The 27597-nt window shown below is 43.4% G+C and overlaps 1 protein-coding gene across 1 annotated transcript in view; it reads right to left on the bottom strand.

The window, feature by feature from the left end:
• The window catches only part of ADARB2 (adenosine deaminase RNA specific B2 (inactive)), a 496470-nt gene that overhangs the window by 147988 nt on the left and 320885 nt on the right, over positions 1 to 27597 (bottom strand). The window contains exon 2 of the mRNA XM_023192468.1: positions 11700 to 11786. Within this exon, the coding sequence (XP_023048236.1) occupies positions 11700 to 11786 (87 nt within the window). The remainder of the gene's footprint in view (positions 1 to 11699; positions 11787 to 27597) is intronic.

The raw sequence follows: 27597 nt of genomic DNA, 5'->3' as shown, positions 1-27597 counted from the left end.
CAGGCTGGCTCCTGCTCTAAGTGCGGCTGTGTACCCGAAACAGACAAGCGCCCCTGACTTTGGACAAGTTTTGAGCAATGTCAAAGGTCAGAGAGGCCTTTCCTGGGGTGGTGTGGTCTAGTGTCTCCCTTCCCACCTGCTACAGGGACCTCCAGGCCTGGTGACCAGTGCCCTCCCAGTATTGAGGGGCAGGGGTCCAGCCCCCAAACTACTTCTTCATTCACAGCCAGAGGTGAGACAGGTGGTGCCTCCTGAGACCTCCCTGGAGGGAAGGATAGGAGCCCGCCCAGGTGAGGCACTGCCGCCTTGCTGTGAGTCCCTGGTCTTTCTCCAGGGAGGAGGGGCACACCTATTCAGTAAATACGGTCAGTCCTCTGTATTCCTGAGTTCCCCATCTATGGATTCAACTAACTGTGGAGAGAAAGTATTCGGGAGAAAATGGATGAATCACTACGGAATGTGTACAGACTTTTTTCTTGTTATCATTCTCTAAACAATACAGTATAACAACGATTTGCATAGCATTTACATTGTATTAGGCAGTATGCGCCATCCAGAGATGATTTAAAGTACAGGCACCCCTCCCTGTTTGGCTTCCCAGGTATCGTGTTATTCACTAATCCGAGGTTTGTGGCAACCCTGAGTTGAGCAACTCTATCAGCATCATTATCCCATGCCATGCGCTCACCTTATGCCTCTGTGTCACATTTTGGTGATTTTTTTTTTTTTTGAGATGGAATCTCACTCTGTTGCCCAGGTTAGAGTGCAGTGGCACGATCTCTGCCCACTGCAACCTCTGCCTCCCAGATTCAAGCGATTCTTCTGCCTCAGCCTCCTGAGTAGCTGGGATTACAGGCACACACCACCACGTCTGGCTAATTTTTGTATTTTTGTAGAGATGGGTTTCGCCATGTTAGCTAGGCTGGTCTTGAACTCCCGACCTCAGGTGATCCGCCCACCTCCATCTCCCAAAGTGCTGAGATTATGGATGAGAGCCACCGCGCCTGGCCTCATTTTGGTAATTCTCAGAATATTTCAGTTTCCTATTATTGTATCTGTTATGGCGCCCTCTGCTGTGTGATCTTTGATGTTACTATGGTGGTTGTCCTGGGGTGTCGTGAACCACACCCATTTAAGACGGCAAACTTAGTGTTGTGTGTGTTCCAACCGCTCCACCAGCCTGCTGTTCCCTCATCTCTCTCCCTCTGCTTGGGCCTCCCTGAGAAACCCCAATATTGAAATTAGGCCACTTAATAACCATGCAGTGACCCCTTAGTGTTTAGTGAAAGGAAGAGTCAGTCCTCTCTCACTTTAAATCAAAGGTAGGGAGGAAGGCACGATGATAGCCAAGATGGGTCAAAAGCTGGTCCCCGGCAAGAACCCAGGGCACTCGCTTGGTTTCTGCCCCTGGGAGTCTTACCCCCTTCATCAGACAGGCAAGCACTTTAAAAAGACCTGTAATATCCCAGTGTTTTCAGGGTAGGTACCGGGGTCAGTGGTCAGGAGCACAAGCACAGCTCCTTTGGAATGCATTTTGGGAGGGTCGGGCAAGAATAAAGAAACACACACCTTACTCAGCAATTCTGCCGCTGGAGATGCATCCTGCAGAAACCGTCACACACAGAGGCAGAGCTGAACAAAGGTGTGCACGGCAGCATGCTTTCACAAAACTGAAAACTTTGAAAATGCCCAAGGTTCTATGGTTAGAGGAATGATGAGTAATCTGTGATATAATCACACTACAGAATATATAGAATACTGTATAGCAGTTGTGTCTAATGGACTACGTCTGTTAGTTGTATACATGGACTATGCTTCCATGTAGATAGATGAATCTCAAGAAATAAGATGCCAGATAGTAAAACTGACTTGCAAAATAACCCATAGGGTAGGATATTATTATTATAAGAACACTAACGTTCTATATTCTTCATGCAGTCATCCGTCTGTGACAAAGCTGCTGATGGTAATAAAGATCCAGTCCGGTCGCCCCGGGGAGTGCAGGAGGGCAGTGCCATGAGGGGCTGGGGGTGACTTCACGTGTGACTGCGGTGCTTTATTTCTTTTGCAGAAAATGCTCTGAAGTCAATTTAGCAAAATCATCATTTGCCAGCCAGGGTGATGGATGCATTTGATGATGATTTAATTTTTCCGGACTGACCATCCTGGACCACTGTTTTCTGGCAAAGCTGTTCCATTAGGGAATCTCAGCCATGGATGACCCCACAACCTGCTGGGTCCATACTGCCCTCACTGGTGAATGTGCTTCTGGAAGGCTCCATGCAGGTTTACTACAAAATACAAAATTACAGTAGTAAGCTGCGCCATTGCCCCTCCCTGAGGCCTGGCTCCTGCAGAACCAGACTTTATTGTTTTTCATTGCTCCCGTCAGCCCTGGGGTGTTATTAATGTCCGATTTTCTCAGTGAGGAAGCTCCTTTACTGAGGTTGCAGAGTTTGTTAGTTGGTCGAGGTGCAGTTCAGTCCCAGGCATCGGATCACCCTTGTCTGTGTTATTGCTATAAAGGTGATTTTATGGAAACTGATTACTTCCATCATTGTCTTGGCCTCTGTACAGTAACACCCTTTTCTGGGCTCTCTGGAAGAGGAAGAGGAAGAAGAAGCTGAACCCACAGGCTGCCCCACGTGTGACCGGATGGTGAGCTGTCCCAGGCAAGAACACACAGGCTTCCCTTCACTCATCGGCTTTGTCCGTGGAGAGAGGCTCTTCTGCTGGGTGTGGATGAGTTTTTTCTCTTTAAGCGAGTGGAAACTTGAGGCAATTTTTACAGCTAACCCACAGCTTAGAAATAGAGGTTGAGTGTGGCTGGATGTTGACACGTGGACTTGCTGGCCATGTGGCCTGAAAGCCAAGCAGGAATGAGAGCTGGCTGGCCCCGCCCCACGTTCCCCGCCCCTCAGCTTATGACATCATTATTGGAGAATAATAAAAACATACATTCCGCAGGCACAAAAGATGCCTTTGAAAATCGGGCACCTTCGCGAGGTATCCTGACACTGGAGAATGTTCTTTTCAGGTTGCACGCTGCCTGCCCATTCAGCTCGAGGTGGAACCATCCGTCTCTTGGCCTCAACTATCATTACCATCTGGGTGCTCCTGCAGAAGGCTCTCGGCTCTGCTTTAAAAGTGCTCTCTGTTTGCTAAAATCTCTATTTCTCATTTGAATTTTCCGAATTGTGAGGTAGCTCTGTTGTTTTCTCTGGCAACTGTGTCTAAAAAAGTATTAGGTTTGGGGAGGTAATTTTGTTCAAAATGTGGATCTGAGAGCCTTGATCAGTATAGGTGTATAACATTCATTTACAGTTGATGGCAGTAGAAACAGTTACCTTCTGAGGAGAAAGTGATGAGTGCAAATGCTTTTGCTAGTCATTATGCACTTTGGGTATACATATAGCACTGAACTCTACTGTTTAGTGTGTTTCAGGCCAAGGGTTAGCAGATGAGAGTAACCGTGTGATTTTCCAAACTGAACTTAAAGATGGAGCAAAAAACCCAACACGGTCAACCCCCCAACCCCATACCAGACTGCATATAAATTTGCTTGGTACTCTGTAATTTCTTACTGATTTCTCGCAAGGTGGGGATGGACGAGACGGCCAGTGTGATTACAGTATGACCTTTGCTGGATCTTGGATTAGAACTCACGGAGCAACGCTTTGCCTCTAGCTGCACCGAATGCCTCAGGTGCAATCGGGCAAGAGAAAGAAACAAAAGACATCCAAATGGAAAACAGGAAGTGAAGCTATCTCTGTTCCCTGATGACATACATGTATGTTATGTATACCTGGAAAACCCTAAAGACTCTTCTAAAAGACTCCTAGACTTGATAAATGGCTTCAGTAAAGTTTCAGGATACAAAATCCATGTACAAAAATTAGTAGCCTTTCTATACATCAATAATGTTTAAGCTGATCACCAAATCAAGAACTCAATCCCATTTACAACAGTCACACACACACAATAAAATACTTAGGAATAAATTCAAACAAGGAGGTGGAAGATAGCTACAAGGAGAGCTACAAAATACTGATGAAAGAAATTGTAAAAGACACAAAAAAATGGAAACCATCCTATGCTCATGGATTGGAAGAATTAATATTGCTAAAATGTCCATATTGCCCAAAGCAATAGGCAGATTCAATGCAATCTCTATCAAATTCCAACATTATTTTTCACAGAATTAGAAAAAACAATCCTAAAGTTCATATAAAACCAAAACAGACCCTGAATAGCTAAAGCAGTCCCGAGAGAAAGAACCAATCCAGATGCATCACATTGCCAGACTTTGAATTATACTACAAGTCTATAGTAACAACAGGATGGTATTGGTACGAAGATAGACACATAGACCCATGGAACAGAGTAGAGAACCTGGAAATAAAGTGGCCCATCTCCAGCCGTCTGATCCTTAACAAAGCTGACAAAAATAAACAATGGGGAAAGGACATCCTAGTCAGTAAATGGTACTGGGAAATTGGCTATCCACATGCAGAAGAATGAAACTGGACCCCTATCTCTCACCATACACAAAAATTAATTCAAGAATGGTTTAAAGACTTAAACATAGGACCTGAAACTATAAAAATCTTAGAAGAAAACCTAGGCAAAACTTCTGGACATTGGCCTGGCAAAAGATTTATGATGAAGGCCCCAAAAGGAAATGCACAAACCAAGAAATAGACAAAGTGGACTTGATTAAACTAACAAGCCTCTGCACAGCAAAACAAAACAAAAGAAAAGAAAAAAAAAAAGGAAACAACCTACAAAATGGAATAAAATATTTGCAAATTATGCCTCTGACAAAGTATAATATCCAGAATCTAGATGGAATTCAAATAACTCAGTGAGAAAAAACCAAACAACTCCACGAAAAATTGGGCAAAGGGCATGAACAGACCATTTCTCAAAAGAAAAAATATAAGCAATCAACAAGTGTATGATAAAATGCTCAACATCATAGGGGAAATGCAAATTAAAATCACACAGAGATATCATCATACCCCAGTCAGAATGGCTATTATTAAAAAGTAAAAATAAATAAATAAATAAAATCCAACGTGATTGTGTAGATGCAGAGAAAAGGGAATGCTTGTGCATTGTTGGTGGAAATGTAAACTAATTCAGCTTCTATGGAAAACAGTATAGAGATTTCTCAAGGAACTAAGAATAGAACCACCATTTGACCCAGTAATCGTACTGCTGAGCATCTACCCAAAGGAAAAGAAAATCGTTACATAAAAAAGACACCTGTGTGTATATGTTCACCTCAGCACTATTGACAATAGCAAAGACATGGAACCAGCCTAAATGTCCATCAACAGTGGATGGATAAAGAAAATGTAGTACATATACACCATGGAATACTATGTATCCACAAAAAAGAGTAAAATTATGTCCTTTGCAGCAATGTGAATGGAGCTGGAGGCCATTATCCTAAATGAACTAACTCAGAAACAGAAAAGCAAATACTGCATGCTCTCACTTATGAGTGGGAACTAAACCATGGATACACATGGACATAGAGATGGAAACAACAGACACTGAGGACTTGAGAAGGGGGGAGAGTAGGAGATGGGTAAGGTTTGAAAAATAAGCTATCAGTACAAGGTTCACTATTTGGGTAATGGGTACACTAGCAGCCCAGTCCCCACCAGGGTGTAGTATACCCACCGCATGGTATACGCATGGGACGGTATACCCACAGGACGGCATACCTACAGGACAGTATACCCATGCACATATACCCCTAAGCCTAAAATAAAATGAAATTAAATTTAAAAAAAGTTTTGGCATGACCTACCAAGTGTTGCAGGCCCTCAGAACACATTAATTGTGACCGCAAAAGACACTGTAAGCCGCCAACACCTTTTGAGAGCAAGAAGAGGGAGGTGCAGGGCTCACCTCCCAGGGTGGTGCCAGGGATTTGGGATCAAGGGGTTTGAGGGGCCTGCATTGTAAAAATGGTGTGATTCTGAAAATGCATTATTTGCACTTGGAACAATTCAAATGGACAATTCAAAATAGAATATAAGAATTGGTGATTCCTTTAGTCCACTCCAAAATTTATTATCCCAAATAGTTATTATTCTAGCCAGTCATAATTGCATACTCGTAGTATATTAGAGCTAGGCATAGGTCCGCAAGAAACTCATGTGCTTACATCAGGGCAGACGGGGAACCACTTGCTATGTCAGCTGCACATCAGGATTCTTAGAAAGGTTTAGCATGTAACCAAGGCGATGAAAGATATCTACAAGGAGAGTTACAAAACACTGACAAAAGAAATGGTAGACACAAACAAGTGGAAGACCATCCCATGCTCATGGATTGGAAGAATCAATATTGCTAAAATGTCCATATTGCCCCAAACACTCAGTAGACTCAACGCCATCCCCCTGTCAAATGGCCAAAGTTATTTTTCACAGAATTAGAACAAAAAATCCTAAAGTTCACATGGAACCAAAACAGATCCTGACTAGCCAAAGCATCCTGAGAAGAACAGAAGAGTATCACTCTCTGTCTCCGTGTCTCTCTCTGTCTTTGTCTCGCTGTGTCTGTCTCTATCACTGACACACACACACACACCTCGTTGGTTAAGGCTCCTCAGAGTCACTCACTCAGACTGGAAACAGATTGTTATCAACCCCTGGAGGGCTCCAGCTGGTAAATAGCGCCTGAGTGTGTAACGTAACCAGTGTGTGTATGAGTGTGTGCCTGAGCATGTGCCTGTGAGTGTATGTGTAATTGTGCGTGTGTGACTGTGTGTATGCATGTGTGTGTGCATTATGTATACTTTGTGTGCATGTGTGTGTGTGCATTTGTGTGCACACCTACGTCAGTCCAGTGGGAAATGGCAGCGAGCTAGGCAGAAAGCAGGATGGCATGGTGGCCCCGGGGGGACAGCGCAGCTACCCTGCCCTCTCGCCCTCAATGGGGCTCACACCACACTTCTTCTCCCTGGAAAATTCCTGATGTGGACTCCACACACCTCTCCTGATGAAACCCGCTCCCAGTGAGACTCCGTGGGTGGAGTCACTCCCGGCCGCCCACACCCTGGCATGTCCTCCTGCCTCTGTACTCCAGCCAAGAACCTCATTCTGGAGACCTCCTAGAATGAGGCATCTGTGAACTGTGGCTTCTCTGAGGTCGTTGTGAGCGGCACCAGGTTTTCAGAGAGCTGCACATATCCTTCCACTGTAGAAATTAGATAAAAGCAGGCAAATAATTTGCAAGTATTAGATAAATACCACAAACCACAGTAATAGGATGATGATGAGCAATTTGAAAACTCAGGGAGGCATCTGATTTCCATCCACTTCTCTCACGGGCATTCTCCTGAGCCTCAAACGCAAATGACCTTGTTTGATACAGTGTCCAGAAATGTGCGAAGTTTAAAGTTTTCATGCGTTAAAGGACAGCATTTGGCGGAGAAAGCCCAACGTTTTATATTGTCACGACTGTGGTGAAACTTTTGCTTTCCAAGTGAAAGCTGTTCTGGCTGTGCAAAGCCGCATGGCCTAGTCTGCTGCTGTTCGTAGGTGGAGAGCAGGTGCGGGTGGGGCCGGGTCTGGTGGGCCTGCCGGCCCTCCGTCCGCCCTCCGTGCGCGGAGTGCAGGGCTGCGCTTGCTCCAGAGCTCAGGCGTCCTCTCCTCTGGCTCCCGCTGTCCGTCCTCTGCTGGGCCGTTTGCACGCCCGGCTTCCCCTGTGCGGCATCATTGGGACCGCACGCATCACTAATAATGACGCTGCGTGTCTGCGGGTCAGACGGGCTCCTGGGAGCCAGCCAGGCGGCGCGCCACGCTACATTGGAAGAGATAATGTTGTTCCTGGTGAAGGTTATTCTGCGGCCGAGCAGCCCTTTCCCTCCATGAAGCCCCGCTGAGAGACGGGAAGGCAGGTGCCTGGGTTCTCCAGGGCACAGCAGAGGTTCTGTAAGAGGCAGGAGGCAGGCTGGGGCCGGGGGTGGGAGGCAGTGGCTCCTGGCATTTGCGGAATGGACACTGGCAGGCTGGGCAGCTGCAGAAGGGCCTCCTTGAAAGACTCATCACGCAGGACCCCACGGGGCTGGGCCTGTGGTGCGTGGGACTCAGGAAGGAGCAGGTGCGGCTGTCGGGAGACCTCTTTCCAGCACAGCTCCAGGGCCCAGCGCCGTCTTTGTGCCGGGCAGCCTTGGGCTCACCTGGTCAGAACTGGGTTGGATCCCAACCTCTGCGCAGTGGTCAGCAGAGAGTTGACAGTGACCAGATGGCAGAAACTCATGGCTGCTCAGCGTTGGAAGAGAAAGCTCCTCAGAGTTAACTGCCCCAGGCGGACACGCCTTACAGACGTGGACTTGTTCAGTCCACTCAGCCAAGACCAGCCTATGGGTGATGGGCTTCCAGGTGTGGCTCCCAGGCCCACTTCCCGCAGGTACAGGGCGTGGTGTGTGCCCTGCGAGCCTGTCCCCCGCTCCGCACCCTTAGATGAGGGGCGCTCGGCCCCAGACAAAAGCCATGATCCTGTGAGGTTGTGGGCATCCAGCATCCACAAGGAAGCACATGGGATTCCCCAAAGGTGGAACACACGCCAGGTGGGATGGGAACGGTCCTCGTGTCGGAACCCCAGACACATAGACTCACAGGGTGTGAAACACGGGAGACGGGAGGAGGCAGGGCAAGGTCATGTGTGCTCCTACCACCCACCCTCGCTCCTGACATATGTGCGTGCACTGACGTGCACAGACTCACACACCACACACCTGTGCACATGTGCACAGACTCACACACTACACACATGAACACATGTGCACAGACACACATCACACGCATGCACACACGTGCAGAGACTCACACACCACACACATGTGCACATACTACACTCGGCACACATGCCACATGCATGCACACACCACACACATGCACACACATGCACAGACTCACACACCACACACATGCACACACCTGTACAGACTCACATGCCACACACACATGCACACACGTACACACACCACACACATGCACATATGTGCACAGACACACATCACACACATGTGCACACACTACACTCGACACATGTCACATGCATGCACACACAACACACATGCACACACGCGCACAGACTCACACACCACACATATGCACACACACACACCTGTGCACACACACGCACACATATGCACATGACACATATGCATGTGAACTCACCCCACACACATGTGCACTTCCCCACATACCACACATGCCACATGCATGAACACACAACACACACACACACACACGCGCACATCGTTTTCTGCCTTCTCGTGCATCTGGATTACAAATGGATAAGGCTGAGCTGGCAGTGCCACAGGGAGCTATGAAGGGAGGGCTGATTCATTTGCAGGTTTGTCTTTGAACAATCTATGAAAAGAAAGTAAATAAACAGCATCTACACAAAGGGGAGCAACTAGCTGATTGATTGAAAATGAGACTTCTCAAGCATTTCAAGAGCATTTTAACTACCATAAATAATTTAAAGTTATTGTCACCTCTAAGTTTCCACCCATTAGCGTGGAATGTTTATAGCCCAAGGCAGCTTGGCTGCCAGGACAGAGCACGAAAGGCTTCCGGAAAGTCCAGAAAGTCTTGGCCTCCTCAGGCCGTCTCCTCTTCTCATTGCCCACTGTGGGGGTTCTTACGGGGGGGGGGGCAGGGGGAAGGAGAAGCTGCTACGTGGGGTGGGGGACCCTCTCTCAGGAATCTCAGGGGCAGAGCAATAGTTTTCCCATGCAGCCAGGCTGTTTATTTCTCCAGATCTTGGCCTCTGGTTGCTACAGAAAGGCAGTTGCTGCACCTCTGTAAGTTAGAAACCATTTGTTCCGCACCCCAGATGTCCTCTGGCCCTTGCTGAAGCTTCATTTCTTTTTCTCCCGAGGGAGGCCAGCTCCAGCCAGGATCCCAGCAGCTCCAGGTGTGGAGGAGGAGGAAACAGTGAACTTCCCCTTCCCAGGTGTTTCCAGGTCCACATGTCAGGCTCAGCTTGGGTGGGGGGTGTGTGCTCCTGGGGGCTGTGTGCTTGTGTGCTCTTGGAGTGTGTGTGTTTGTGTGCACCCCGGGGTGTGTGTGTATGCACACGTGCACACGCCTGGTGTGTGCTTTTTACTTTCTCTATCCCAGATTTCAGAAGTACTGATCAATAAATGGACTCATCTGGAAATTTTCCAGTTTGGGTCACCAGAGAACAGAAGCGACCTGTGTCAAAACTTGGCTTGAGTCTCAAGCTGTGCTGGGGAGGGAGCATGCAGTCTGGGCCGAGCCTTCTCTATGCCAGCACACCCTCCTCCTAACGTGCTCCTTCCACGTCTAGAAGAGAAGGGGTCCAAGAGAGGGCATTGACCTTCGCTCTGGTCCTGACACTAAAAGACTGTGATGCTGCTTTTGCTGAAAAACCTCCATTTCCAGTACGGTTAATTATTATGCTGTCTGGGAAGGGCTGTGTTTCCCAGGCTGATGGCAAAGTGCACGGCGTCCCTTGCAGACCCTTCCCACTGCCTCTTGTTGGTCTGACCAGCAATCCCAGGGTCACCTCACCTCCTCCCCGTCCCACAACAGGAGTGTGCTGACCTCTTCCTGGTTGAAAAAGGAGCCATCTGCCAGGTGGTGTTAAAATGTGAGGAGCTGTTCACATGGTGTGGAATGTCTTGTCCTCTTTGTTAAATGCCTGACAATTTGCTGTGAACATAGAGGCCAGCTCCTGCAGCCACACACTCCTGGATCCTCACCCCCACAGTCAGCTCCCGAGACGCTGCTCAGATCCCTTTCCTAAACCAGCCTGGTGCCATCCTGAGGACTCTGCTTGGCCCCTTTCCAATTTCATGTGCCAGAAATGTTTGCACAGGAGGGGCTCCTATCCAGCCCTTTCCTTGTTAAATACTTGTACAAACCATGCTCTAAGACACCATGACCATTGCTCTTTCTGGTTTGATGAAAAAACAAAGGAAGGAGAGGAGAGAATAGTCCAAGAAAACTGGTTGATTTCTTGGAATCCCTGGGGTTCTCAGTCCCGCAGACATTACTGACACTTTCCTGACCTTTTGGTAAGGAAGGGATTCCTGGTGAGGATGAGACTGCAGGGAAGGCTAAGATTCCAATTAAGGATGGGACTGAAGATGAGAATGGGACCAACCAGGTTGGAAACAGATCCAACCAGGAAATGCCACAGGTTAGGATGAGACTGTGGGTGCGGGTAAGATTCCAGGTGAGGGTGGGACCACAGGTGAGGATAGGATCCAGGTGAGGATGACACTGAAAGTGAGGATGGGACCACAGGTGAGGATGGGACTGCAGGTGTGGGTAAGATTCCAGGTGACGGTGGGACTGCAGGTGAAGATGAGACTGCAGGTGAGGGTGGGACTGCAGGTTACAGTAGGACTCCAGGTAAGGATAGGACCTCAGATGAAGACAGGATTGTAGGTGGAGATAGGATTCTGTGAGACCCTCAAATGAAAAGGATTCCAAGTGAGGATAGGATTGCAGATGCAGGTGGGACTGCAGGGAAGATGGGGATTCTGTAGGGGACTGAGAGCAGACACTGTCTCTCCAGGTAAGACAAACAGACCCTCCCAGATGACCCCAGGTATCTCAGCTTTTGGGGACAGCGGGGGACCCCTGCACACAGAATACAGGGGCCTTTGTGCACTTTGGGGAAAGGAAGCTGCTTACTTAGGGTGTCTTCATCCTCCGTGTTTGTGGTACCAGGACTCAGGTGCTTGAAGGGAGCGAGGAAGGTTGACAATATGCTTACTTTATCTGGAAAGAAAAGAACAGGAAATGCACTTTTGACATGGAGTTTCAGAAAAACGCAATGCTTTTAGAAGTTCTTATTACTGAAGGTTGGACAAGGGACGTGGAAAGGTCACTTTGGTTTCAGCCATTTCATTCTGGTTCAGTCTTTTATTGAATATCTGACAGCATTTTATCAAATTCCTTTCTCCACTCAATTTAAAATTCTACGATTTCCTTCTTTCTCCTTCTCTTATTTTGGCATCTCCCTTCACCTTGCCCATGTCCCTTAAAACTTTAAGCAGCTGTCTCCAGGGTAGCAACTTTGCATCTGTTTACAAGATCCTGGGTAGGGCAGAGCCTTCCGTGGAGATCATTTCACAGAGATGGGCTAAAACAAGTAAAACGATCTCACAATCAAAAGAGAATGGTGCAAATAAAGCCAAGACTATCTTTCCCTATTAGTGCAGAATTTGCTTTCTGGGCTTGACATGCATTAAAAATAAAGGACCTGTCACTTAGCGGGCGTTTGGCAGAAGTAGAGGAGGGGAGGAGGGAGCTAGCGGTGTGGGCAGAGCATGCAGTCCTTCCAGAAACAGCCAAGCGTCCTCAATACGGTGGCTGGAATTCCAGGGACTGCCTCTGCCTAAAGCCTGTGGCCAGGTGAGCAAAGGCCAAGCAGGTCTTGCCTCCTGGGTCCCCACCACTCTGAGTGCAGCACGATTGTGGAAACAGATCCAACTAGGAAATGCCACTCCTCACCAATAAAGTATGCTGTTTTACTCCCATGGTCTCAGCAATTTATTTCATCAATAGCGAGATTAAGGAATGGTGGGTTCGAGGTATGATTGAAAGAAATAAAAATGACTAATAAAGGGATCCTAAAGAAAAGCTCCTTATTTTGGAGATTTCCACCACCCAAATTAAACCACCGCACTGGGGAGTATTGGTCCACACGTAGAACTCACTGCACTGCAGAGGAGACACCAACAGAGACACAGCACAGGGAGCCCCTGGCTCCCAGACATCCTCCAGTCTACACGGTTCGCGTGTGCCATTGTGAACCTGGACCTCATTGACTAAGAGGCCCCAGGTGGAAATGTCAGCGTTGCTCATGCAACACGGTGCAGAATGCCACAGAAGCGTGTCCTAGCATCCCTGCTGTCCAAGTTCCAGGGCACTGGCAGTGGGATCGGCTACTTTGCTACGCAGGATCCTTCCCTCTCCTTTGGAAGCTGTGGACACCCACAGGCGGGATTTCCCAGGAGGTCACTGAGTTTACATCACCCTGTAATGAGGACAGCTGTCCACAGGTGCCCCACCATGCCACTGTATAGCTCCCTGAAGTGTGATTTCTCAAGAAAACATGAACTGCTGGTTTCATCTGCCCTTGGCCTTCAGGCATCCAGACCCAGCCTGAAACTGGCTCTTTTTCTTTTGAGACTGAGCCTGTTTTCTCCTTAGCCAAGGTTTTCAGAGGCCAGGAGAGTTCACACTGAAATTCATTCGGGAGCCCGTTAACAGCTGTTGTTTCCAGTAGGGATGGGCAACAGAGAGAACAATAAATAACTCAAATATAAAATGCCTGTGCCTTCTTTGTTCTACCAAACAAGAATAAACCAGGGAAAGGTTTGCTCTTCTAAACCCTTGCAGCCCAAACTAATTTACTACAAGAGAATGAAATATCTTGCTTGAGTTATAATTTCATTAAGGGAGTCCAATAATGTTACACTAAGAGTGTGAAGCTCAAATGATTTAGTCTGGAGGATCTCAAGATGAAATTACATTTTTAATAAAGTAGGGCTACCAGCCAAACACTCACACAAACGCACTAAACTATTCCAGACTTTACTTTAGCAAAATTGTAAGACATTTAAGGATTGTTTTAGATCAAAGTTTTTACTTTCTGATGTTGCTAGATTTATCAAATAAAAATTCAAGACATCCAGTTACAATGGAGTTTTACATAAACAATAGATAATTTTTTAGTATACAAGCATTTCTAATATTGTGTGGGACACACATAAATATATATCTGTGTACATATATATATGTATACACACACACACACACACATATATATACTTAAAAACCTTATTCATGGTTTATCTGAAATTCAGTGGAAGGCAAAGGACTTCAATAGACATTTCTCCAAGGAAGATGTACTAATGTCAATAAGCACATGGAAATGTAATCAACATCACTAATCATTAGGGAAATGCAAATCCAAACCACAATGAAATATCATCTCACACCCATTAGGATGGCTATTAGAAAAACAAAGCCAAGCCAGAAAATAATGTGTTGGTGAGGACATGGAGAAATGAGAGCCCTCTGGGGATGTGAAATGGGGTAACTGGCAGGTCAATGCCCAAATAATTGAAACTCAAAGAGATAACTGCACCCTCATATCCACGGCAGTATCGTGCACCAGAGCCTAGAGGTGGAAGCAGCTCAAGTGTCCTTCAGTGGATGAGTGGATGAGTGAAATTCGGTACAGCCAAGAAACAGAAGATTAGGCAGCCTTAAAAAAAGGGAAATCCTGCCATTTGCAACGAGCGTGCATGAAACAGGAGGACCTCATCCTAAGGGAAATAAGCCAGGCATAGAAAGACAAATACTAGTGCATGATCTCTCTCACACGCGGAATCTAAAGAAAGTTGAATTCATAGAAGCAGAGTAGCATGGTGGCTGCCAGGGTCCATGGGGTGAGGGGAGAAGGGAGAGGGTGAGGAGATGTTGGTCTAAGGTACAAACCTCCTAGGATGAATGAGTTTTGGAGTCTTAATGTGCAGCATGGGGACTCTGGCTAGTAACACGTATTGCCCACTTGAAACGGATAAGAGAGCAGATTTTAAGCATCCTCATCCCCCACAATGGTAACTATGGCTGGTGACAGACGTGTTAATTAATTTGTGGTGATCATCATTACACAATGTATATATCAAATCATCACATTGTACACCTTGAATATATTCAACTTTTATTTGTCAATTAAACATTTTAAAATTAAAATAAATACATAAAAAACAATGGCAAAACAAAATCAAATGTAACTGGGAGTCCTGTATTTTCTCTGACACTCCCAGTTGGGCCTAACCAACTTTCCTTTCCGCTAGTGCAGCGGACTTTAGATTTCATGGGACAGCTTGAGCAACCAAACTAAAGTAAAGGAAACAGAAAGCCAGCAGTATTGCTAACACTTACCTATTCCTAACAAGTACACCTGAAATTCCAACTCTGATCTGCAATCACCATGAAGGCACATAAGCTCTGGGAGAGAAGCAATTATTTCTAAGAAAGGGCAGATCGCATCTTTAGAGTGTTCTTGGAAAAGGACGTGAAGAATTACATTTTTAATACAGAAAAAGTATGACAGAAGTTCTTTGGCGTCAGGGCCTCTCTTTGTGGTTTCCTCGGAACCCATTGTCCATTTGGGATCTGATCTATATTCTGTTAGTTCAATATGAGTGGAACTCTGATATTCAGATAATTTGATTTTTTGCATATTTTTCATTGTCATCTTTTGAAAATCTGGTTTTACTCAAGCTTCTGATGAAAAAAGGAAGCCATACTTTTTTTTTTTTTTTTTTTTTTGCCTCAATTCTGGACCTTTGGGAGAAGCTGCATCGCAGGGCGCCCCACACTGCCGCTCCCTCCCCACCCTCTGGGTAACACCTAGAAGAGCAGGCTGGGCTGGCTGGGTGTTCCTCTGAAAACGTCAGGGGTCGGGTGGGCAGTGTCCACTCCTCAGCTGCTCGTATCCTGGGTTCTTGAGCTTGGGCTCCCATTATCGAATATGGACCAGCTGGAAGCTGACCTGAAGGATGCAGTGACCCGGGGCCAGCCCTGGTCTAAGAGTCAACAGTTATTTTCAAGAAAGGTCGATGGCTGTTTTTAACGCATGGCTTGAAAGTTCCAGGACACTTGCTTTATAAATCTTGTTACTCACTGTGGAATAAACAGCATTTATTTGAAACAGTTTTATGTGTTTTAGGGGGCATCTGGGTGAGCATCTGGAGGGCACAGAAGCCCTTGCCTGGAACCACGTGCAGCCGTGAAGTGCAGTTGGCGTCTGCAACACTGAGGTTCTGTGGTTATCGCCGGTTTTTTTATATTATAACAGTTTGGGAGAACTACTACACTGTCAGGGCTGAGGGAAAGAGACACTCACTGGAATAATTTTTAGGTATTTTCAGATGTCCTAATCACCTTGTTTAGAAATAAAATGTCCTAAGTTAATAGTCTACTTATTGTTTTGTATTAACATCTTGGGGTGAGGATTATCCTTGAGTGAGATAAAAAAAAAAGCAGTGGCTTATTTTCCCTGAAAGGCACTTGTGGCTATGCCAGTAGCTTTTCATTCAATATCACGAGTGCCCTGAATTCATGGCCTTCCCCAGAATGCTTGATATGAATGATCAGGTTTTAAGAACATGTGGTTGAAGTATTAGGTGTTAGTGTACTTTGCAAAATCAAACTAACTGTAAATATTGAGGATACCTGCTTACTTCGTCATTAGTCACCCTGCATAATCACTGGGACATGTCTTAGCTTTCTTGACGTATTTATTCCAGGTAAAGAATCTGAGACATTGAGAAGTTAGTGGATGTGCCCAAGACTATCTATAAGGTCCTCAGCACGTCCCAGGCTTCCAGCCTGCAGTTGCCTTCTGCACTGAGCAAAGGCTACTTAAGGAGATCTTCATCTTCCTATCTTTTCCTGCCTGAGTAAAGTTTATCCTTATAGTGGCTGCTGAATTTTCTGGATTTTTCTTCCTTGCCTTGCCTTTGTTAAATTTTATTTAACCTTCTATGTTTCATTTGTCATATCTTTAAAATCAGAATAGCATCTTTGTTTCTAGGGCCACAAAAGGAAGAATAGTGCAATAAATGGTTTTTAATTCAAATATGAAAAGCATTTAAATTTAGGGTCTGGTTAATATTTTGTAGAAAAATCAGATGCACTCTCCTCTCTGCAGAAGTAATCGCATACTATGTATTCATAAACAAGTTATCGGGGTTGGCTGAAAGCCCCAGGATCAGACGGTGCAGAGGAACATTCCCTCATCGTGAAGAGGGACAGCCAGTTCTCTACCTTTCCTGGTCCAAGGACCATGACTCAACAACATTAGCTGAGTGGGGCACAATAAGATTTCAGCTCTGTCTTACCAAATTCTTTCTGATCTATTGAAACCAAGAAGGAAAATGGTAAGTGCATTATAGTCTCCTCCAAAGTGAGCCTGGAGAAGACATGAGTGAGTGAAGTGATCTTGACCCACATCACAGTCCTAGAAAGAGCAGGAAGGAAGGCTCACTGGCCGTGAATGCACAAGCCCCTGGCCAGGATGGGGAGCTGCAGCTCACCAGCTGACTCATTGTAAACAACGGCAAAACTGGACAAAGTCTATGAAACAACCGGTCTCAGAGTTTGGATGCCAGGCAGTCGTGACCGTTGTTCCTGAGAAAAAGAAAACATGTGAGTGCACCCCACAGCTCCACAAGCCTCCCACCCGGAAGCTCTTTTCAGCAGTAGAAAAGTGGACCTGAAGAACAAGCATCACTGTAAGTTGAGAAGGTGAAAACCAAAGCTTGTGCTGCCAAGGCAAGTAGAATTTGAGGGCAGAAGGAAGTTGCTTCAGAGATCTGGTGGGGCCACTGGATTTGGTTGAGACTCAGCCCCACATGAGAAGGGGAGACTCAGATCCCACTGAGAGCAGTGGCTGGGGACCTGTGAGCTAAATGAAAATTCAAGTGATGGCACAATGCTGAAAGCCAGGCATTCTGATCAGGCAGAATTATAGATCACTGAAGAGCTAGGATTCAGCTGGGATGGTAAAAAGGTGATGTTTAAGGACTAGGAATACTCTAGTCCTAGATTAAGAACTGCCATGAACATGTGCTAACAAAGACTTAAAACAAGCTTTGAAATGATCTAGTTGATCATTTCAACTAGAGATTGGTCAGTAATAAACTACCCTTGATCAGTAATAATCTACCTGCTAGAAGAAAACTCAAGAGCACCACAAAATCCATATTCTCCACAACATGGTATCCACAAAGCCCAGCAAATAATGATATAGTAATAGTAATGACATTGCTAGATGTGAGAAGCAACAGGAGAATATGACCTATCCTTGGAAAAAAATACAGTCAAAGTAAAAAGATCTAATGATGCTGAAATTAGCAGATAAGGATGTTAAATAGATGTTAGAAATATTTTTAAGAATTTAAAAATAAAGGGGACATAATAAGTAAATAGATGGGGAATCTTGGTAGAGAAATGGAAACTATATAAATAAAATAAAAATTCTCAAGTTCAAAAACATAACATTTGAAATGAAAAAATTTACTGGATGGGTTTCACATTAGATACGTCATTTCACAAAACATATCAGTAAATTTGAAGGCAGATCAATAGAAACAATCAAAACTAAGCACAGGAAGAAATAGAAAAGGTGAAAAAGGTGACAGAGACTCAATGATCTGTTGGACAATATAAAGCAGTCTAACTTATGTATAATTGGAATTCGAGAAAAAAATGGAAAAACTGTTAAGGTAGAAAATGTACTTTAAATGATAGTTTTAAAGTTTTCAATTTTTAAAGACACATCAAATCACAGACCCAAGTATCTCAATCAAACTTACACAGAATAAACCTGAAGAAGACTGTACAAATCAGCACAGCCAAACTCCTGAAAACGAAAGACAGGGAAAGTATTTTCAAAATAGCCAGAGAAATGAGACCTCTCACATACAGAGCAACCGCAACAAGAATGACAGAATACAAATTTGAATTCTGCTAAAAGACTATTAACTCTTTAAATACAAGATAATGACAGTGTACTGTAATGTTTATTATATATTTAAAAAATATATAAAAAGAGCAGCACATACCTTAGGATGGGGTAAATATAATTATTCTGTTGTAAATTTCTTCCTTTGATCATGAGGTAGTTGGCTATGATAAGTTAAACATGCATGCTTTAATCTCTAGATCAGTCACTAAAAATAACACAAAGAGGTATAGCTAAAAAGTCAACAGAGAAGATAAAATAAAATACTAAAAATGATCGATTTGTTGAAAAAGGCAAAGAAGGAGAAACAAATAAGTGGAATAAACAGAAAAAAATTAGCAATATGGTATACTTAAATCCAAATACGTCAGTGATTACATTAAAGGTAAATGGACTAAGTACTCCAATTAAAATGCAGAGATATTCAAATTATATTTAAAAAACAAAACATATTTTTGATTGCTACAAAAATGTACTTCAAATATAAAAATGTAGATAGGTTAAAAGTCAAATAATTGAAAGAGATACATCATGTAAATGCTCATTTTAAGAAAGATGGAATGGTTATGTTAACAATAGACACAGTAGTTTTCAAAATATGAAATATTACCAGGGATTAAGAAAGACATATCATAATGATCAAGTCATCAAGATAATATAATAATCGGTGTTTATGCACTCGACAGATTTTTAAACAACATGAATAAAAAACTAAAAAAAGATACATAATGATAGTTTGAGATTTTAACATTCCTCACCTAGTTACTGATAGAACAAGTAGTGAGAAAAAGGCTGTATGGAACAAAAAATTAGAAGAATGCTAACAGCTAACTTGACCTAAATTATATTTATAGAACACTGTATAGAGTATTTGTTGAGATGGACTATACACTACAAAATAAAAAAGGTCTCAATAAATTTTATAGGTTTGAAATCATAAAAGTGTATTTTCTGGCCACAATATAATCATGTTAAATATACATAACAAAAACATATATGGAAAATCTCTATATACTCAGAAATTAAGTATCACCACTGTAAGTGACCAAAGAGTTAAAAGAGAAATCACAGGAAAATTAAAGCCTCTTTATTCTCAGTGATAATGAAAGTATAACATACCTCAATTTGTGAAACAGAGTTAAAGCAATGCTGAGAGACACATTTTAGCTCTAAATTTACGCTTATATTAGAAGAGAAGAAATGTCCAACATTATCTAAGCTTCTACTGTCAGAAGCTACAAAGGAAAAAAAAAAGAGAGTACATCAAACCCAAAGTTGTTAGAGGAAGAAAATACTAAAATTAATAGTAGAGGTCAAAATAGGAAGTGGAAAACAACAGGGGAAAAAACCCTAATGAAACAAAAAAACTGACTCTTTGAATAGGTTTGATAAATCTCAAGTTAGATTAATCATGAAAAAGGAGAAAAAACTTCCATGTTATCTAATTAGAAATAAATAAGGGGATCTTATTACAGTTCCTGCAGCCATTAAATAAGAATACGGGAATAATGTAAACTATTGTATGCTAGTTAGTGAAAAACATAGCTGCAATGGGAACATTCTTTGAAAGGCACACACTGTCAAAGTTCACTGATGGAGAAGCAGAAAACCAGAAGACTGCAATATATATTAAGTAAATTTAATTCATAGTAAAAACCACCTCACATGTAAACTAGGCTCAGATAGCTCCCTCTGGTGAATTGCAAGAAGTATTTAAAGAAGAAATTATACCAATTCTGTGCAAAATTTTCTAGAAAAATGGAAGGGGGGTGACTATCAAAATTATTTGATGAGGCTGATGTTAATTTAAAGCCAAAACCAATCAATGATGTTACAAGAAAAAAACCCTACAGACTCATGGTCCTCATGAGCAGATGAGTTTTTAACAAAATATTAGCAAATCAAGTTCATCCCTATATAAAAAGGTTAATGTATCATGAACCAGTGTGGTTCATCCCGGAATGCAAGATTGGTTTACAGTTTGAAAATCAATCAATGTAATTCACATCCTTAACATAATAAAGGGGGAAAAAATCATAGCATCTCAATAGATGCAGAAAAAACATTTGAAAAACACATGCCAAACCTCCACACTCATATTTACAAAGTATTGCTAAAATAAGTTAAAGATAAATAAATAGAACGATACACCATTTTCACAGAATTTAAGATTCAATATTGTTGTAATATCAATTGTCCCCTAATTTATCTACAGACACAAAATCCTATTCTTCATGAAAATTCTGAACACACAAAGGACTAGAGGAAAATTTCCTTAGATTGATACAGGACATATACAAAAGTTATAGCTAGTATTATATTTAATGATGAAAGAGTGAATGATTTCCTCATGGGATTGGGAACAAGGCAGGGATGTCTGCCTTCACCACTTCTATTCAACATTGCACAGGAGGTCCTAGTTAGTGTCATAAGGCAAGAAAATAAAAGTCATAGAGATTGGAAAGGAAGTAGAACTGACTTTATCCTCATGGCATGTTCATATTTGTAGAAATTCCTAGGGAAAGATGAAAACAACTACCAGAACTAATAAGTGAATTCACATATACAAAAGTCTGCGTGCTTTTATGTATCAGTTGAAAAACCGGAAAATTAAATTAAAAAACAATACTCTTAGGACAAAAAGTTACAAAATACTTAGGTATAATTTGAAGAAAAAAAAAGACATGCCAAACCTACACTCATATTTACAAACTATTGCTAAAATAAGTTTAAAAAGACCTAAATAAATAGAAATATATGCCATTTTCACAGAATCTAAGATTCAATATTGTACAATATCAATGGTCCCCTAATTTATCTATAGATATGATTTGATCTCAGTCAGTACCCTTGTTGAAATTGAAAGATAATTTTGAAGTTTATATGGAAGTGCAAAAGACCTAGAATAGTCTAAACAATATGGATACTGCAGAACAAATACAATGTAGTAATGGCACAAGGCTAGATAAGTACCAGTGGAACTATGAATAGAATCAAGTCTCAAGTCCATATGATCAATTGATTTTCAACAAAGGTACCAAAGCAAGTTGATGAAGGAAAGAAAGTCTTTTTAACAAATAGTACTAAGAAAACTAGACAACATATTGAAAAAAATGATTCTGAGCCCTACCTCACATCCTATGTGAAAATGATCACAAGATGGATCATAGACCTCAAAGAAAAAGCTAAATCTATACATTTTTAAGAAGAAAATTGAGGAGATTAGTTTCATGGTTTTCATGCAGGCAAGGATTTCTTAGCTAGGCGATAGAAAGCACTAACTACAAAAGAAAAAAATGACAAATTAGTTTTCATCAAATTGGAAAAATTCAGCTTGTTGAAATACACTGTTAATTAAACTAAAAGGAATGGATAGATTGGGATGATATATTTACAATCAAGGTGACTGTTTAGTATCCAGAATACAAAAACTCTTGCAACTTAATAATAAAGGATATCAAATCTCTATTTATAAAAAGTGGGCAACATACTTGAACAGAAACTTCACTGTGGAAGACACTACAAAGATATACAAATAGCCAATGAGCACTTCCAAAAGACCAGCCTAGGCCACATAGTGAAACTCCCTCTCTACAAAAAATACAAAAATTAGATGGGTGTGGGTTTGGTGATGGGTGCCTACAATCCCAGCTACTTGGGAGGCTAAGGCTCATGAATTGCTTGAACTGGGGAGGCAGAGGTTGCAATGAGCTGAGATTGTGCCACTGCACTCCAGCCTGGGGGACAGATAGAGTGAGATTCTGACTCAAAAAAAAAAAAAAAAAAAAGAATAAAAGGCTGACAGCGCTACATGTCTACATGTCAGTAACCATGTGGAAAATCAGAGCTCAGACCTTGGTATAATAACTTCAAGAAATTTTGGAAAATGTCTTGGTTGTTAAATATACACCTTTCCTACGAATTACCACCTCCACTTCTAGATATTTACTCAAGATAAATGAAATGTATATGTTCACAAAAAGAGTCACATGGGGATATTGATCCAAACTATTCATCACAGCTTAAAACAGGAGAAATCCCAAATGCCCATCAACAGAAGAGTGGATACACTAATTGCGGTGCATTTATACAATGAATTGCTCTTCAGTAAAACAAAACAAAATGAGTGAACTATTACAATTTTACATGATGGTATAGATGGATTTCAAAAACATTATGCTGAGCAAAAAAAATCTGGGCACAAAAAGGAATATACAGTGTGGTTCCATTTACATAAAGTTCCAGGAGGCTTTCAGCACTCCATGGAGAAAGCAGAGCACAGGCGTCTCTGAGGGGGGGCGTGTGGATTGCGGGGAAGAGGCGGAAGTGGGCTTCTGCTGGTGAAATGAAAAGATGCTGTATTTAGATGGGGCATGTGCTATGTGTGTGCATGCATTTGTCGTTGGACCGTAATGTGTGCGGTTTGTACATTTTGCTGTATGTAAATTATACTCCCATTATTAAAAAAAATAAAAAAACCAAAAGTCATGACTGGACAAGAAAATAAATGATGTAAAGCAAGCCTCAAAGAATTGTTGAATCTACAAAGAGGAAAATTGAGGATGGTAGATATTAAATGAAGATCCCTGCTAGGAAAGCATATCTGCTTATGCCTCTGCTTCTCAGGACTTAAGGTTTCCATTTGCTTTTTTATTCCCCTTATTTTATAGATGTGAAAGCTCAAATATATCAAAAAGCCTTAGACATTGCAATAAGAAAAATTATAGTCTCAAAGCCAAAGTCCTTTGGAGCCAGCTTTGGATTTGCACTGAGGATCTGCATCTACATAAAATGAAGGGGGAGTAACCAGTGAGGGGGAAAACAAACGCTCCAGAAAGCTGCAAGCTGGGATCAGAAATGTGAGCCTCAGGCCTGAAGGAAATAATGTATACAGTGGTCCATTTCCAAGACAATGTGCCTTAAATCGGCTTAGGTCAGCAAACTACAGAAAAAACAGGATATACTAGGCTCCTGCTTGGATAGCCGACACCTACTTGTTGGCCCACCCCTCTGCCCCTTTAGTTGCCCTTACCAGAACCAAAGAAGTTTAGTCTAAGATGAAAGTTTACTAGCCTGTGAAATAGCTTGTTTTGTCTGTTCTTATCAGCCTGCCCAGCTACTTAGGTCATAAGTCAAATACCTGAAGAGCCCGTGAGCTGACTGGGATTGCAATGCATTGTGGGTTGCAATAAAATGCGGCAAGACAACCCTAAAGAAAACACCTAAAGCCCGTGCCCAACAACCAATAGGTCACGTCCAGGAAGACTGTGACCCCATAGTGCTCAGCCTATGAGGGACCAGGGGAGGGACCTGCGCACGAGGGGATAAATGGCTTGTTGAAGCTGTGCTGGGTGTGCCTGCCCATCAGACACTGGATCTTGCAAGACCATCATTAAAAGTCTCACTTTTACTGTTCTCCGGGTCTCTGAGTCCATTCTTTGGGTTTGGACGAGTGAGTTTGTTTCTCACAGGCCCAACCACACATACCTTGGTGGTCTCTGAGGCCTCAGTTTACCCACGATGATTTGAGGGACTGTTAAAGGTCAATGTTTTTGGAGGCCACTTTGTGGATGGAAACCCTGTTTCATTTACAGATAGTTTATCAAACAATTTTTAGCAAGTATGATGAAAATTAACAAAAATCTTTTGGTACATGATGATATATATCAGTTATCTGGAAAGTCATGTGAAATAACATATTAGCAGGAAATTTCAATAAAAATGATAATAAAAGTGATAATTGCCAGGATATCTAAGAATTGGATTTTTTTTTTTTTTTTTTTTGTGAGACAGGGTCTCACTCTGTCACCCAGGCTGGAGTGCTGTGGTGTGATCTTGGTTCACTGCAGCCTCAACCTCCTGGGCTCAAGCGATCCTCCCACCTCAGCCTCCTGAATAGCTGGTGCCCACCACCATGCCTGGTTAATTTTTATATTTTTTTGTAGAGACAGGGTTTTGACATGTTGCCCAGGCTGGTCTCAAAATCCTGAGCTCAAACAATCTGCCTGCCTCACCCTCCCGAAGTGCTGGGATTACAGGTGTGAGCCACCGTGCCTGGCCAGAATTTGATCTAATACTCTGTCTCCTAAAAAGCACTAAATATTTCATAGGATAGGCTATTAAAAACCATAAAGTAAGCACTTTGGGTCTGTCCTTATTTCAAAAATTGAAAGTGAGGTTTGCACTTCTGCCTTTCCCTTTTGTGGGCCACGTCCATTCCACATCTCGCAAAGCTCTGCTCTCCTGAACAGTTACATAACTGGGATCGGGGCTGACAGCTGGAGTCCACAGAACTCACTTGGTGCCCTCAGGCTACAATACTTCAGCCTCTGTTACAAGTTTCCTTCTCATGTTTTTCTTTTGCCAAAACACGCTCTGACAGATGGCCTCCCTCAGGCTTGACCCACTTTCTCCATAGCTGTATATTCGAACAGAATACAGGTGTGTCTTCAAATGGAAGCACTTCTATCTAAACAAACGCAAATCAGTGTGGACAGGCGGGATGCCCTGGGAAGCAAGAGGATGATTAACCTCCATGCAGGCAGGAGGAAGGAGTCACATTGCAGAGGAAAGGCAAGGAGTTCGTTTCACAGGTTTTCGGGAACATGGGCTTTAAAACGCCATCTCCAAGCTCCCGTCCTATGAACAGCACAGGGAGTTCAGGCAACTTTTGAAGAGATTCTGGGTCTGCACTGAGTTTTGTAAAACACAAGAAGGTTTGATTCTTTCGGTGAATCTCTTCTGGCAATTTCAGAGATGGACACAATTCATGGGTTTGGGCCTGAAAGCGTCCAGTTAACACGGAGGCGGCCCGCAGTGTCAGCCACACGCTCATTGTTATGGGATGAACGGTGTCCTCCAAGAATTCTGCTGAAGTCTAACCCCCAGTCCCTCAGAACGTGACGGTATTTGGAGAGTTTCTTTAAAGAGGTGATTGTGTTAAAAGCAAGCATACAACTCCCAATTACCTTCTCAAAGTCCCCAAATTAGTAGGAAGTAATCTGTGCAAGTGGCAGCGAGCCTCTGGCCGTGACAGGAGCTCCTAGCAGCTGTGCATGTAAAAACATCACTTCCAATTCATAGGGCTCAAAGTTGGGCTAGCAATTAGTAGTATGGCCAAATTTGAGCTATTGGTAGAATGTGTCCTTTTCTCGTGGTTTAATTTCTTTTTCTCTTTGTTGGTTACAATGTTTCTGGTAGCTTTTAATTTTGAGTTTTTTGGGTAGATAGTAGGTGTATCTATTTATGGAACATATGAGGTGCTTTGATACAGGCCTGCAATGTGTGACAGTCACACCATGGAAAACGTGATATCCATCTCCTCAAGCCTTTAGCCTTTGTGTTACAAATAATCCAATTATACTCAGTTATTTTAAAATGTACAGTTACATTATTATTGGCTCTATTCACCCTGTTGTGCTACCAAAAACTAGGTCTTCTTCATTCTTCCCAGTTACTTTTTTTCAGTACCCATTAGCCATCATCACCTTCCCCATCTCATGGTTTAATTTCTAAGGCATTTTGTTCTCCCCGCAGGCAGCTTTCCTCAAAGCCAGGGCACTGGGACATTCCTGGTCGTCACCGGGACTCACGACAGGGCAGGGTTTTGACAGCAACTGTGGGGCTGTGCACAGTCTCAAAGACCACCCAGGCCACACTTGATGCACTGCACTCCAGCTAACCTTGGAAAAAGGTAAGACGCCAACACAGACACACAACAGATTGTTCTGTGTGCCCTTCCAGATGTGAGCGGTGGGCACAGATACAGATGGTCCCTCAAATGATTGATGGGAAAAGGTGACTCCTTGCAAGAAACTATATTTAAATTAGGAAAATAGTTTAAAGGTGTGTGGTCATACTTCACAAGGAGAAACTCACAGCTTTCCAAATGATTAGCCAAGGCTCAGCCAAATTTCAAAGTTCTAGACACGAATGCTCCACCTGGGAGTGGAGGCTCCAGAAGTTGCCTGACATCATCCTCATCCTTTCAGGATGGTGTCCTCAGTGAACTCTGCCTTAGGGTGCAATAATTCATAGCACTTCCTCCCATTCCCGCCTCCCAGGTTTAGAAGAGAAAGCACAGAGCCATCCCAAGTGTGAAAGAAGCTCCCCTGGGAGGCAGGTGGCCTGAAGGCAACCATACTCTAATCCCCAATCAGCTTCTGATTCCAAGGCCAAATTCCTCACATCTACTGAAAGCTTATCTGACTGTTCTGTAGAGTTTCTCAGTCCATCTGCTCAAAACTGGACAAGTATGTCCTATAAAGATGCAGTGTGTCCTTGTTCCTCCGATTCGTTTAATGCCATCCACCTACGGTCCAGCCTCAAGGCCTGCGGGTCCCCTCTGCCTGCCTGTTGTCCTCACTGCACCTGTTAAATGCCTCAGCTTCTGTAGAGGGTCCCTCCTGCTGTTTCTCCGCTCCACAGCCTACTCCTGCCACTTTGGCTCTCATCTGGGCTTTGCAATAATCTCCTATTTATCATGTCCACCAATCTATTTGTTAACTGGTTGCCAAAGTCACTTTTCTTGAGTGGACGTTGTGCAAAGGCCCAAGAGGGGAGAGGGAGTGACCTCGTGGAATTTCACATAGGTTCGTGTGGCCAGTGTTGGGAGTGTCAAAAGTGGGCCACGAGCCGGAGAGGAGCAAGTCAGGCCCCACTGGGCTCCCTGCGCTGCATGAAGTCACTGACAACCTGCCTGGGGCCTCAGGAACATCAAAGGTCTGAAGCCAGGGCCTGAGAAGAGACTTACATTCTGCAAAGGCCTCGTAGGAGCATCTAAGGGGAAGAGCTGCTTCCTCTCCCTGCTAAGGAAGAGGAGCACCCCAGACGCCAGGACTCTCTGTGCACAGGTCATTTATTCCCTCCCTCCCTCCCTCCCTCCATTCCTTCCTTCCTTCCTTCCTTCCTTCCTTCCTTCCTTCCTTCCTTCCTTCCTTCCTTCCTTCCTTCCTTCTTTTCTTTTCTTTTCTTTTCTTTTCTTTCTTTTCTTTTCTTTTCTTTTCTTTTCTTTTCTTTTCTTTTCTTTTCTTTTCTTTTCTT

This window comes from Piliocolobus tephrosceles, chromosome 9 (genome assembly GCF_002776525.5).
Source record: "Piliocolobus tephrosceles isolate RC106 chromosome 9, ASM277652v3, whole genome shotgun sequence".
NCBI classification, from domain to species: Eukaryota; Metazoa; Chordata; class Mammalia; order Primates; family Cercopithecidae; genus Piliocolobus; species Piliocolobus tephrosceles.
Note: the sequence above shows the minus strand (reverse complement) of the source record. Positions and strands in the feature narration are given on the sequence as shown.